Raw genomic sequence first — 15,405 nt, 5'->3', positions numbered from 1 at the left:
CTTCTTTCTCTTTCTCATTCATAGAGAAACAGAGGCTAGGTCTTTGGGCTTAACTTCTCATTCAGACTGTAGAACGAGGATCACAGCTTTCTCATATACTGCAGTAAATAGAATTGAAGCCAAAATGTAGATCTACAACATCTTGGAAAGAAACTGAAATAAAAATGAAGCAGTATTTCCAACTGAGTGTCCCATCCAAATAATCCAGGAATTGGAGGAATCTAGGAATAAGACTAGAGGACAGAAACTGAAGAAACCAAATGATAGCGGGAGAGTTTGAAGCAGAGGGTGGAAGATAAAGCCTGGAGAGACTCCTGAAGCTGGGAAGAAGTACCTTGGAAATTTTTAGGAGGAATATGGCCTTGGATTGAAGTAGGGAGAGAAGTGCATGGATGCTAACCTAGACATCTCTTACTTATCCACTTTCTAAGGCATCTTTCAGTTCAACAAATGGATTGGGTTTCTTCCTAACTAGGGGCAAACAGCTTCAAGTTAGTCCTACTAACTCTGCTTTTGTTACCAAACCAAACTTGGGTCTGCTCACCCACACGCAGTAAAGCCAATCTACTGACACCAGGTTGTGCTGAAGGAAAGTACGGCATTTATTGCAAGGTGCCAAGCAAGGAGAACAGGCAGCTCCTGCTCAAAAGACCCAAAGTCCCCCATGGCTTTCAGGGAAGGGGTTTTAAAGGCAGTATGAGGGAGACGGTTGCAGGGTGCGTGATCAGCTCGTGCACAGTTCTCTGCTCGTCTGGCATCAAGGTGAAGTTTCAAGCATCATCAACCTTCTGGTTTCAACCAGTCTAGGGTCTATGTTCTTATGTCAGCAGTTTTCATCTGGTGGGGGTCTGCTTCCTATAAAAACAACTTATGAATGTGTGTCAGGCCTTTATCAGTGTCTTTCAGGGAACTGGGGGTTGGATGATTCTGCTATGTAGCAGATTTATAGTCTAAATTGTTACCAGTTCCCCAGCCCAACAGCTCTTCTTTGTTTCTACATCTTCACATTTCCCAATCACTAACTCTTGAGTCAGCCTTTTGAGACTCAAGGGAGGCCTGGGAGGCTAAAACAAAAGCCTTTTACTTCAAAGGACAGGGACACAAGGGCTTGTATACTGTTTCACTTTCACCAGGTCAATTATGTACTGCATGTATTGAAACATTGTAAACTACAATATTTTTTAAAATACTGAGCCAGCTAGAATTGAAACAACCAAGGAACAAAGAAAACCCAGAAACATACCCAAGAAAATGTAAAACCTCCATATCTAATAGACCAAGCACCAAAACCGATAAGTATTGATTTTTACATAAATGTTTTAGGAAAATTGGCTATCTGGAAAATAATTTTTATTTAAAACCACCTTAAATTAGTTCCCTTCCTTACACTGTATACCAAAGTAAATTGTAAGCTCATTAAATCATTTAATTCACCTATTCATTGATTCATTCATTCAATAAATATCTATTGCTATTGTACCCACCATGTGTTAGACTCGGGGTTGTAATGGTATACAAGATCTACTCTCTCCACTTAAAGACCTCAGAGTCTACATGGGAAGGAAGACAAGTAAAGATGAAAATAGGCAACAAATAGAGATTAGGGAAAGGCTTCCAAGGCTAGACCTCAGTGAGGAGTTAACATTATTCTGGGAAGAGTTAACATTATTCTGGGAAAGAGGAGGACAGTCAGATGTAAAGGAAAGGTTTCTAGCAAGGAGAACAAGGTGTGTTATGACTGTAAACAAAATAAAATATTTCATTTTCTGAAAACTGCAAGGAGTTCAGTAAGGCAGCTATTGACATGTTCTAAAAATGCCCTCTTGGTCTCGACTGCCTGGCCAAAAAATGCAGATAAAGAAAGAAAGGTACAGTTTCAAGACATCTTCAGTATTTCCTTATATTCAGGAGAGCAAAGGGGAATGTTTTACTGACCGCTGGTATGAGAAGAAAAATATGCAAATAAAGGATGTGAGTAGGCAGAATTATTTAAAGTTATTACTGTGGTGAGTGTTTATTGTAAAAGTTGTGTTCATCTTTTCAGAATCATCAGTATATGGGGAGAAAAAGAATGTTAAGGAAAAACAAAACATTAATTTTTAAATACTTTCTTAATCTCATTAATGGAGCTTTTTTGGTAAGTATCTTCATAATTATTTAGTAAAGAAAATGTGCATTTATATCGGCAATTAGTTCAAAAATAAGTATTGGCTATCTTTTTTTGTAGGTTCTTGGACTTTTACTCATGGGATTTGGTGCATGGCTTTTAATAGATAGAAATAATTTTTTCACAGCTTTGGGTATGTATCTATTTTCCTTTCTCTAAATCAAACAAGGAATTCAGTGTTAAACAATTGCATACATGATTTATTCAGCAGGTGGCAGTATTTCTCTAAAATTCATTAAGTACTGTCCAATTTTTCCTCAGAAAGTCTTTGCCAATTGTTCTAAAAGCACCTTATTAAATAATAAGACTTAAATCCAAGACCATAAGGGAGAGGGAATTTTGAGAGAGAGATCTAGGAACTTTGGGCAGGAGAGATGAGAGAAATGGAAGATTGCGGTTGTTCTGCTGACTCTGGACTTTTACAGATCTATAGACTTGAAAGGATAATGGAGATCAAAATAGCTTCACTGCCCAAGTTAAATAATCTCTTTTAAAACTCAGTTACCATATCCTGTCACCATCACATAATTAGAAATAAAATATTCCCTATGGAAACAACTTAAATGTACATCAGTGGATGAATGGATAAAGAGATTTTATATAGATAGATAGATAGATATAGACATATAAATATATCTATCTATAGATATAGATATAGATATAGATATCATATCGTTAGGCACTATCCCATGAGCTGAGGATACAGAAATGTACAAGAAAGATAAAGGGCCTGTCCTCATGGAGCGTAATTCCAGTGAGGAAGACTAGAAAACAGCACATAGAATGTTCATAATTTGACCCCTGCAAACCTTCCCAGTCTCACCTGCCTGAAACTAAATGCCAGCAAGGCTGAGTTTCCTACACACACTGCACCATTCTGTGTCTTAGAATGCTTCCACCATTCCAACCTAGAGACTTCCAATTATAACTTAAAGCCTAAGCCCAGGTGTTACCTTCTCCAGTAATCTTGCATATCTTCACCTTCTCTCCCTACTAGATTAGGTGCTCTTATACCCAGTGGTGTGCTGATAAATGTCCTGGGATGGAGTCTCAGTTTATGGTATTTGCTGATTTCTGTGGTTTAAATAATCCCATGATGGCCAATTTCAAGGTGCCAGTGTGGACTGAGTTGGTTTACAGATTTTGTGAAAATTTAACAGTTGGCTTTTATGTGCCAGAACAATCTGGTTCCAGCACACCACTGCCCATTGCCTCTACTCTTCTCCCATAAAATCTAGGGCATATTTAATTTATTTATCTCCCTTTAAAAACAAATTGTTAAGCACTACATCTGTGCCATAGCACTAAGCATTTAGCAGTTAGCCTGTTGACTATATAAATATATATAGTCTCTAGCACAGACAGTTCAGTCTAGATGGGGAGAGAATAAAATACAGTTTTAACGGGACCATATTAGCAATAAACTCAGGGTTTCAGACATGGGAAACTTAACTCACATGTGTTAAGTACTCAGAATATTTTTGATGAATGAATGAATGAATATAAAAATGTTTGGAGGTACATTAGACATAGAAGAATTCACCCTAGAAAAAGTCATCTTCTTTCATAGAAGACAATAAAGGTAAGGTAAAGTTAAAGGGACCTTCTGAGATTGAAGAAACTCTCTATCATGTCATTAAAGGAAGAAAAGTTGTTAAGAGCAAGTAAGAGGTGCCAGAATGAGATTAAAAAAGAGAGAAAGAGAATCCTAGTGGTTTGTTGACAGCTGCCTAGGAAACCTTGGGTTGCTGCATTTATTATTAAATAGAAAACAAATGTCACTTAATAATAGCTGTTTTGTGGATTCCACAGATGAAAATAATCACTTGATAGTATATATTTTTCGAATTTTGATTGGAACTGGTTCTGCTACTGTTCTTCTTTGTCTCTTCGGTTATTTGGGAATTCACGGTGAAATCAGATGGCTTCTAATTCTGGTACGTATTTCATTTCAATAGCCTGAATCTGTATCTTTGATTTTCAGTGTTTGAGTCACACACGTGAGCAAGAATGATTTATGTCACTGTAACACTGCAGTACAATGTGCTCTTGGGAATAAGGCCATGAAGTGCCCCCGCCCAAGAATCTTTTCTAGGTAGAATTTTCTTGGTGAGTTTCCCACGGACTAAATCTGGACCTCAACACTTACACACTTAGATATTAATTTTGAACACAGAGCCAATAAGAATCCATCTCCTAGGGTGAACTACAATTAACCAAACTTAAATCTGAAGACTAAAATCAGAATACAGTATGTTAAAGGCAACGAACAATGAAGTTTAGCAGGGAAAAGGAAACATGGCCTGTAGTCGGCACATTTTCTCCCTGTGGGTGTACCATGTGGGAAGCTAACTTGTAACTGAGATCACAATTTATAATTGAACAAAAAGAAATACAACTGCTGAGAGGGCCAGACTTTGGCATCTGGCTAGCACACTATCTCTCCGCAGGCATATAACATGAAAAGGTAAATTATAATGAACGTGAGCCATTTATCATACGTGGGATAGGTATGGATCACAATCAGTGGATTCAGGTAAAATATAGCTTTTAACATTTTCTTTAAATCAAATTAGTTTTAATTCACAGGCACTTTCCTGTGAAGCAGATAGGAAATTCAAATGTATCCAACTGTGCCCCTCTTGCCAGGAAGAATGCAGAGATACTTAGCTCTTATGCAGTGCTGAAAGTCTGGGTGGTCACTTTGGATTCTGTTTATCAGTCTACACCAGTTACCATGAAAGCACTCACTTTCCCAGCTGATGTGGTCCCTTCAGGACTACATATTCTGCTGTTTGAATGGCCTAGGACAGCAAAGGCAGCGCTGTTCTTCATCCAGTATATACCAGTACAGGCATATCAGGTGAAATTCTTTTGTGAAGGATTGGTAATTAACCATTACCTCAGTTCCTTTCCTGCAGTTCCCCTTCCCTGAGACCTGAGACATTCAACCCTGCCAAGGACACAGCAATTAAAGGAGTCATGCCTGACAGAGGAATTCGTTACTGCCTATTTTTAATAATTGCTGCCTATTATTATTTGAGTATTACCCATGGCAGAGACATTTTAGGCAACACTGGAAACCACACCTTCATTTCCCTCTGGGTCTTGCCTCCTTACCATGGCAATGCCAGGAAGCCAAGTGCTAGCCCCCATTGCTTTGAGAATCTGCAGACTCTAGGATCAGTCTCACAATCTTTTTAGTCTAAAAAAGACTTCACTCTCTCTTCTTACTCTCCTCAAAGGCACAACCTCTATTCTCAAATTTTATCTTTCTCTTCTCCCAGGGCCTATAACATAATTTTCTCATGGGGCTTCTGATTTTGGATATGGAAACCAGGACAGAAATGATTTGCAGGAAAATTTTAATTTTCTCCTTGCCACAAATTCCCATTTAGGTAAAGGAGACAGAAAGCCTGCTTTTAATATAATGTTGTGGTTTGAGGATGGGAAAGGAAGGAGGCAACTTGAGGGAGAAAAACATAAACATCTTATAAGTTTCTGCCTCATGTAATTCAAGTATTAATGGACTGTGACTAAGAAAGCCTGACAGACCCCATCATAAGGAATATACATGCTACTAGGACCTGATAGCTTAGATCCTGAAGCCAAGATACCATTCTCCCTTCCGGACGGTCCATGGAAGAGTATTGCAACATTTTGTAATCACGACACTTTTGCTATTCTCCTCTGAATTTACCAATACTTTTTTGATGGACACACTTTTTCTTTAACCATGTTAATTCACATAGTCAAGCTATGGGCAAATCTTATATAGGCCTAAACACTATTCTCTGGCTTAAAGGTGATTTTCCATGCTCCTACTCTAGTCAAATAGATATTACTTTTGCATTTTAACTCCTTGGGACAATTTCACTTTCCTGTTAAAAGTTCTCCAGCAGTCTCTCACTGTGCTCTCTAAGTGCTAATAACATAAATACACTGAATATTTCTTCTGTAAATATCTAACTGCTGTTAAAAAATAATTTTCAAAGGTAAAATCATGAATCACCTATATGAAAATGAGCATGTATCAGAGACTTTATTTATATAATTAATTAATAGAGGAACCAGTAAGAAGTAACAACCAGTTTAAATAAGAATTAAGCTTGTGGAGATTTATATTCTCTATAGACTATTCATTAGCATTTTCATGAATAGTAATCATTTGCATTGCTATGGAAACTTTTGTATTACTATCAGAGTTGTATAAGTTAACTCTTTGCAGAGTTGAATAATAGTTTAGTCAAAGGTAATATTTCATACTCCCATTGAATCAGAAACCTGGGAGGGTCCACAGACAATAAGCAGCTTGCCATTGAAAAGAAACCCAGTGACTTTTTTAAAACAATTGTTTTGCGCAGTTTTCCCTTTATCTACCTGTCTTCACTACTATCCCTTGGCAGTGAAGATTAAGTAAGGTGTTGTGTGTAGAAGTATTAAAAATCTAAACTTCTAAATGGATCTAAAGACCATATTTTTGTCTCTGAAAATAGGAAATATATTTGTCAAGTAAGCAATTTTAATGGACTATTTTAAAGTACTAAATGGTTAAAATAGGTGAAACTAAGACTACTAACAGTAAATCATCCTTGCTTATATTGATATTTTAGTTAGTAAAATATTCAGACTGCTAACTTTTAAAATTATTTTGAATTCTAGATAATATGTATCACTATTCACTGCTATGATGAAGAAGATTGCAGTGGCCATATGTTTAAAAAAAAGAAAATAGTCAAATAATGTGAAAATCATTTTGTTTGGCTTTGGATAGAAGTATTTTCAGTTTTCAAAGAAATAGTCCAAATGTGCATACAGATTAACTTTACTATTGCCGTTGCCTTTGTTACTTTCTCATTATTTTTATTGTTGTTGCTGTTGTTACTTTGTGCATGATGGAATAGTTTACATGGTAGGTCACAATTTAGTGAGTTCTCCACTGGTAGCAGAATGGTGTAAGTGGAGGTCTAGATATTTAAGTTCCCCTCTATGACAGTTTTAGATCTGAATGAAGAAGGTATCATCATCAACTCCATTAGACCAAGTAGTCTGTTAGAGTTCTCATGAAGCACTATCACTTCTTTCTATCTTACTCTTATCCAAATGTTCACTGATTTTTTTTCTTTGCCTTTTGTTTCAATAATTTCACTCATGTATGAGAACAGGAAACTTCAGCAATACCTATGTATTTTAAGACTGTACGTTTCATGTGATGTGCATTTTCCCATCATTGTAGCATCTAAAAATATATTAGGAGCATAGTTCTCATTTCTGTGTTTCTTTTGTTTTAGTATGCAGTACTGTTAATGTGGGCCTTTGGTGTTCAAGTTGTACTTTCAGCACTCATCTTCACAAAGAAAGAGGAGGTATGGAAACATCATCCTTTTATTTGAAAAATAAAGAAAAGCAGATACTTTAGATTATTGAGACCTAAACCTATATTAAAAGCTAAAGGTAAATGTCTTTGGGGGAAAAAAAGGATTCAATGGAAGTACTAGAATTCCATATAGGAAGGGGACAGGGGTCAGATTGGAATGGTGGGCTAGGAGAACTTGTCTTTAACTCTGTCTGCAGAAGATTGAGAATGTTGTAAATAACAAAGAATGTGGGGGAAGAGGAGATGATGCTTATTGTGGGATATCCAAAATTGGCCCCCCAGCCAACCCTGGCTGCCACTACTGACTCCATCACTGTACTATATTCTATTTTTGTAAAGAAATACCTTTAGATTTGTACAAATTTTAAATTTAGCAATTTCATTTAAATAAGATTATTGAATAATTCATATATTTTGTACAGGTATGGTCATGAGTGATACAGTTAACTAGAACAAGATTTATATTTTTCAAGTCAAGTTCAAAAAAGCACATAATAAATTACCTGAAAAACCTTTTTGGTAGCAAAACTTACCTATTACAGCCTACAGACTTTTAATTCTTTAAGAAATGTCAGTGTTTCAGTACAGTCAAGGTCTGACTTTGTCTCATGGGAGACTCTCCTGTAGCAATAAGAGCATGGACTTGAAGTCATACAGATCGGCATGTGACTAGATAACAACAAGCCATTTAACATCCCTGAACCTATGTCTTCATCTACCTACCTTATAGAGTTATCATTAACTGATGATTATAAAGTTCCTGTTATAGAGTAGCTATTTGGGAGCTCTCTACCTTCCCTCAATTGATTTTGAAGGAGAACCTGATTAATTTCTAGGCTTCCTAGCCTTCAGATTCTTTCTATATATCAACTCCTAATTAATGGCCAAACCTCGACAAAATCTTTCCTATACAACACCATTGCCCTCCACTTTCATTTGCTCTCTTGTGCTTGGCATCTATCCTGGATATCTAATTATCTAGGGCCTGTTGTTAATGGTTTGGCATTTGGAGCTAAAATTTCTTCTTTCCATATCCAAAATGTGTGTGTGTGTGTGTGTGTGTGTGTGTGTGTGTGTGTGCACACACTCAAGTGAGTCCTATAAAGCTGTTTTGGTGGCACAGCACCAGATCCCAACCCATCAGCCTCTAACTTTTGGACCTGGTGATGGAACCTGAATATCACACTTAAGAACCCTTAGCACATGAATATAGTTAATCAGTGGCACCCATATTTATTTAAGTATTATTCACATACTCCTCTCTACCTATTTTAAGAATAAGAACTATCATTTACTAATAACTACCATGTGCCAGAGACTGTGATAAGCACTTTACTGGCACTATATTATTGATCCTCACAACAACTCCTAGAGATGCATTGTAAATCCTTCTTTCTAGGACAGGAAACTGAGGCTTTGAAAGGAGAACATACATGCTAAAATGTATCATAGCCAAATGAAGGAGTCTGCACTCTAACCTTATTAACTGATCCCAGAAATGACAGCTTTGTTTACATCACTTGCTTTCTACATTCAGACTGGACTGAGTTCTCATGAGCCTCTAAATAGTTTATGTCATTTACAGTGCCTAACTCAGTGTTGGAGATGCACTAGGTCTTCATGGGTTGTTTGTCATACTGAATATGTGTGAGGGAATTTTACTTATATAGTAGTCACCTAGATTATATATGAAAATCATTTTTACTCTTATGTACTAAGGTGTGATTCATATGCACTCTGAATCTCCCAAGTAATGCTTTAGCAGATAAGTAAGGACATAAGTCTGCCCCCTCTCCACAAAAATATAAAATGGAAAAACATCATTTTCTATTCTAAATAAAAATTAACTTAGGGAATATGTTAAATTGATCACTTATAGATCTAAATAACATGTTATTTTATTCCAATCTTCTTAAATGTATTAAAGCATAGATATGTAAGTGGGTAAAAGTTTAACTTGTACAGATGTCTTAATTATTGTAGTATTCCCACCAGTTATTTAGTTTTCACTATTAAAGAACAGCATATTACAATGAGAAATTATTAGACTAGAATCCAAATGAATTATATTTAGAAGTCTCAGCTCCTCTTCTTTATTCATGTAAACAAAGCAAATAATCATATTCTCTGAGTATCTATATCCGTGTTCATAAAATACAAATAATATCTGGCCTTTCTACCATTTTTGGGGGGGCCTCACCGTGCAGCATGCGGGATCCTAGTTCCCTGACCACGGATCAAACCCTTGCCCCTGCAGTGGAAGTGCAGAGTCCTAACCACTAGACCTCCAGGGAAGTCCCTGGCCTTTCTACCTTTTGCTATTTTACAGGACCAAGTTAGGAATTAGTTATGAAAGTCATATAAACTTCTAAATGCTTAAGAAAGTTCCTACTAAAAACTACCTTTGCAAAATCTAGATTTCAAAATAGCAGTTTTCCTCCAAACTTTCACATGATTGTTTTTGTTTTAGCATTGTGAAAAGACTTTTTTTAATTAAAAATCATAATTCTTGTAAAAATATACAATAGACACAGGTCAATAATTTTATTTAACATATTGTTTAATGCAGGAACCAGTTAAGATATAAAAACCAATTCAAAGGAGAGTCCAAAGAGAAGACACTACAAAACCGAAACAAAACAGGCTTGGAAAGGGGACAGATCCGATTCCATCCCCACCAGGAAAAATTCATCTGCATTTCTCTGACAAAGAATCATTTGCCTAACTACAGTTTTCTACAGCTTACAAAGTTGTAAGATAAATTAAAAACTAGGAAACGTACAGACTCGTAGAAACAGAGGACCCTGAAGGTGTACTAGAGAAAGCCTAGTTTTCATTGAAAAGATCCTCAGCCATTTTTTTTGGTCCATTTAAAAGCCTTTCACAATTTTTCCTGAGGGTGTAAAAAGAAATGTAGAACCCTTCGACATTCAGGAGAACAGCACATAACTTTCTCCCTAATCAGAAACCAAGTCTAATGTAGTCTTCCTATAGATCACAGTGTGAAAGACCAAAGGCCTCCACACTCACTGATTGCTAAAAATAGTTATAAGGAAGAAAAAAACACCTAGAAATAATTAGAAAACAACAAACTGACTTTGAATACTTTTTATGAGGAACCATAAGGAAAGTTTCTATCAAATTTTCACTTTTAATAAAATTTTCAACAGGTTCACCAAATATGGCATGATAAAATTGATTCAGTCATTTCTGAGTATGGATCTAAGGACTTGCCTGAAGACATACCCAAGTGGACGATTCTAAATGCCTTGCAGAAAACAGTAAGATGAAATTAGCGTAAAACTAAAAATTAGACGCCAAAGGTGACCGCCGCTGAGAAATGGGGAGAGAAGGAAGAACAGGGAATGGGGCACAGGAATTAGAGGCTCTTGTATTTCATCTAAACCAACAGGGTGAGATAGGATTGTCTCAACTTAAGATCTTGAGTTTTATCTTTCTTTTGTAATGTGTATCTCCTTTTCTGGGTTAATTGATGTGCATTTTAACCTGAATTCATGTGTAAAAGTGTTGGGAGTCTACTGCCAAGTGGAATAATCTACCCTGTCGCCCCCATGGGGAGATAGGGTCTAAGCACAGCCCCTGCTGGCAGCATAGTATCCTGGTGGTTACCATTTGAACCTGAACATCAGGTTTGCCACGCAGTAACTTTGTGATGCTGGATAAGAAACCTTCTTTTTTTTTTTCTGCGGTACGCGGGCCTCTCGCTGCCACGGCCCCTCCCGCCACGGAGCACAGGCTCCAGACGCGCAGGCCCAGTGGCCATGGCTCACGGGCCCATCCACTCCGCGGCATGTGGGATCTTCCCGGACCGGGTCACGAACCCGCGTCCCCCGCATCGGCAGGCGGACTCCCAACCACTGGGCCACCAGGGAAGCCCAAGAAACCTTCTTAACTTCACGTACCATATTAACAAAATAGATAGGCAGAATGACCCCTACCTCTGGTTGTTAAGAATAAAGGAAGTAATGTAGGGAATATAGAGAAAGGCTTGGATCTGGGACATAGTAAGCAACTAATACTTGTTAGCTAATGTTGTTAGCATTATTATTTTCACAGTTCAGATTTTTCTCGGCAAGGTAAGGGAGTGTGTGTAGTCAGCCAAATTGTTTACAAGAGTAGATCAGCATGGGAACATAGTAAGTGCTTTACACCAAAAAAAAAAAAAAAAAAAAAAAAAAGCAAACATTTAATAGCACCAGGCCCTTTTACAGGTGCTTTTCATATATTAACTCATTTAGTCCTCCCAACCCAATGAGTTAAGAACCGTTATCTTCGTTTTATAGATGAAGGTCAGAGAAATTCAGTAACTTAGCCAGTATCACTTGGCTAATAAGTGGCAGAGCCAAGATTCAATCCCAGACAATCTAGCACTAGATTTTGTACTCAGCTACTACACCAGAGCCTCACATAAGCATAGTTATTATTTTTAGTATATTTAATAACAGAAATGCTTTTTAGGAAAATTTAAATGTATTATAAATGATTTTATTCATCTTATGTTTTTCACTGATGTATGTGATCTGAACATGTATTGCATTTTCAGATTGCATTATGACTGATAGCAGGGTATCAAATCTTAGGAAGGTTTGATACCCTAAGAAAGTAGTAATAACCTTGAGTCTTTATGTATATTTAACACATATGGCAGCACATGTTGGATAAATTATAAAGAAAACTGTTATAGTTAAGAGAAGGTGTGGCTAAGGTGATTCTCTCTTCTGTTCTGGATCTAAACATGGTTTAGTAAATCAAGTATATCTTTCATCCTGAGCTTCTATAAGGTAAATTCAGATAAAACAATTTCATTCATACATAGCCCACTTATATGAGTAGAGATCTTTAGCTCTGGTTAACATCAACCATAGCAGCAACAAGGTAATGGATTAAACAAACAAAAATATACTTATTGTTTTAATTCACTACATTTGAATGGAGAATAAATTAATAAATTTATCACAAAACCACTTTAATATGCATAGGAGTCATATAATTAACTGCATTTTCAATATTTTATAGTAAAATTTATAGAATCTTTTTTCTAGTTACAGTGTTGTGGCCAAAACAATTACACAGATTGGATGAAGAATAAGAATAAAGAAAATTCAGAACAGGTGCCATGTTCTTGCACAAATTCTACATTAAGAAAGTGGTTTTGTGATGAGCCACTGAATGCAACTTACCTAGAGGTAAATGTAAGTTAAGGCTTCTCCAAGTGTTTATGGTACCTTTTTTTTTGCAAGTCATTTTAGAAATCTGAGCAATTTTTTATATTAAAAACAATGTCATTCATGGTTATTAGGTTCTTAAGCAACTTAACTAAAATGAAACCACAGCAAGGTGAATTGTATTATTTGTTATATAACAAATTAATTAAACTTGCTGGAGTATGTGATATAAGTTCTCCTAGAACTTGGGATACCATCAACTTTCTCCTCAACCATCCTTTGATGAAAGAGGCACTTTTGACAAATCTCTGTTGGGTAGGATTGGTAAAGGAGCTGCAATAGCAGAAGTAAAGAGGCATGAGGTTTGGCAAAAACTGAGGGAGGAAACCCCAGCAGTGACAAAAATGGTGTTTAGGTAAAGGTGGCAGAAGCAAGAGTAGAAGTTCATCTGTAGCAACTGCTATTTACAGATACAGAATATTGATAAACTAGGGATTTCCATCCCAAGAACTTCTTATTCTTTTGTAGTTTATATACTGATGTTATTCTATTTTTAAGATGTATCTTTCAATAACATAATTCATTCATAGATAAATGGAGTATTATGTTTCTTAAAAGATTCTCCTATTTGGGAAGTATCACTTTAGGCAGTAGTATGCTGAATTATAGTAGCGTGTAGAAAATCAAATCCCTCTCAAAACTAAATTTCTGATTTCAACTACATGACAACATCTTAGCAACTTTAAAAGTAGCAACCGAGGTGTCCTGCAATTATATGAAGCTTTCTGGGCTAGTAAGTCCAGTCTCCAGTTAGACATTGACTTGCTTTTTAGACTTTGGTAAATTACTAATCTCTGTGTCTCTTCTTCTTTGTAATAGAATTATGTATAAAAACACTTCCAAAAAAAAAACAACATTTCCATCTCCAAGTCAGCCTAAGTAAGTTCTTTTCCTTAGGGTTGTGAAAATAAAATCAACACATGGTATCATACTAATGCTTTAACATTAATTGGAATTAACTTTGGACTTTTGGCTTCAGAGGTAAGCTTTTGTTTATATGTTTAAAGATAAAAAAATTAAGTATAAACTATATAGGATAAACTGTAGAACAACCCGGTGGAGACCTAATCAGATAAATTAATCCAATAGGAGCCAGGACACTGAGACTGTTCACACCCAGGAGAGGAATAGGTCCCAACTGGAGGTGATATCCCTAAGTCAGCCTGGGTGGAGTCTGTTAATAAGTTATCATCCTGGGAGGTGGTGATTTCATTGCTTTGTGATTTTTTTAGAAATATCAATACTTCATATCTCGGCAGTGAGAGGACCATGTTTGGCAGTCTGCAAGCTGGCAAATTTCTTAAATCTAGGCTGATGTTTGACATTAGTAAATCTATTCACTCAAATACTCATTTGTTCATTGCCTCAATCATTCATTCAATAAATTTGGAGGGGGGGGGAGAACATCTACTGTGTGTCAGGTACTGTACTAGATGTTAGAGATACAATGGGAAGCCAAATCTACATATTCCTTGACCTCCAGGGTGCCAACTGCAGAATCAAGGTTCAGAAGTAGTATTTCATTCTCCAGTTTCAGTGAAGACTGATGAAAGCTAGTGAAGGCTATGGATTCAAAGAAACTGTGAGAGTGGATAGATTATTACTGTGTAGACTAAAAGGTTGGAATAAATATGTAATGCGTGGTTTGGCCAAAATAGGATACCAAATTTAATTTTATGTTGATCCACAAAGGCACTGACCTAAAGTTCCATAACTTCTCTTCAGCTGGTAACAGTGTTAGTCTCAGGATAGTGGTAAACAAGACATTTTTATAAGCACCGATATCATTCTTTTTAAATGTTTATTCTCTATTCATGCTGAGGTATTTAAGGCAAGACTGAATGGGGGATATTATCTGTGCTCTATTTTATCATCTACCCTTTGCAGACCACCTTTCATGATCCTGTAACAAAAGGAGGGAGTTTTGTAGGAGTGATGACAAAGTTAGAAAGATGATGAACACAAAACATCAGCAGTTCATCAAGGCATCTAGCCCAATGATAGCCCATGTAATTAAAACTGAGCAGTCTATTCCTTAGCCCCCTCTATAAATGAACTTGGTGACAGCTGGGTTACCCTACAAGACTCATTCTGCAGACTTCTTATCCACAACCATATGTACCTTACTCTGAAATTTTCTTATTCTCCTTGATCCCTTTTCCATTTACAGAATACATTTTGGTGATCATATAGTATTAACTTTACAAATTATTCTTATTGATTACATTTTGATCTCTTATTGTTTCCTTTTTTTTCCAGGTTTTGCAATTCTCATTAACCGTTTCCTTCTTTAGACACATCAAGAATAGAATATATGCAGAAAAATGATCTTTAGATTTTAATTTGTCCAGAAGAAACCAGTTAATTCTCAAAATAATCACGTTGTATTCTTCTAGTCCAAAAAATAAAAAAGTTTTGAATTATATTCATTAAGTTTAAGATTTATTCAAGTCATTGATTATATGTAACACAGAATTATTGGATATTTTAATGAATCAGCCCATGAAATTTTTATTAATTTGGTTTTTCAAAATATCAAATTCTGGAGAGATTGGAATTGACATATATACAATATTGATACTATGTGTAAAATACATAACTAATGAGAACCTACT

General features: G+C 36.2%; 1 protein-coding gene across 1 annotated transcript; it reads left to right on the top strand.

Annotated features, from left to right (window-relative positions):
* Positions 1-2,071: 2,071 nt before the first annotated feature.
* TSPAN19 (tetraspanin 19) lies at positions 2,072-15,118 on the top strand (the record flags this gene model as incomplete). The annotated part of the gene is made up of 8 exons (XM_082665000.1): positions 2,072-2,137; positions 2,228-2,300; positions 3,980-4,104; positions 7,459-7,533; positions 10,715-10,825; positions 12,608-12,751; positions 13,688-13,771; positions 15,050-15,118. 8 exons carry the CDS (start codon positions 2,072-2,074, stop codon positions 15,116-15,118), a joined length of 747 nt encoding a protein of 248 aa, XP_082521126.1.
* Positions 15,119-15,405: the final 287 nt, after the last annotated feature.

Source organism: Grampus griseus (assembly GCF_964374135.1).
Source record: "Grampus griseus genome assembly, chromosome: 11".
NCBI lineage: Eukaryota > Metazoa > Chordata > Mammalia > Artiodactyla > Delphinidae > Grampus > Grampus griseus.
Note: the sequence above shows the minus strand (reverse complement) of the source record. Positions and strands in the feature narration are given on the sequence as shown.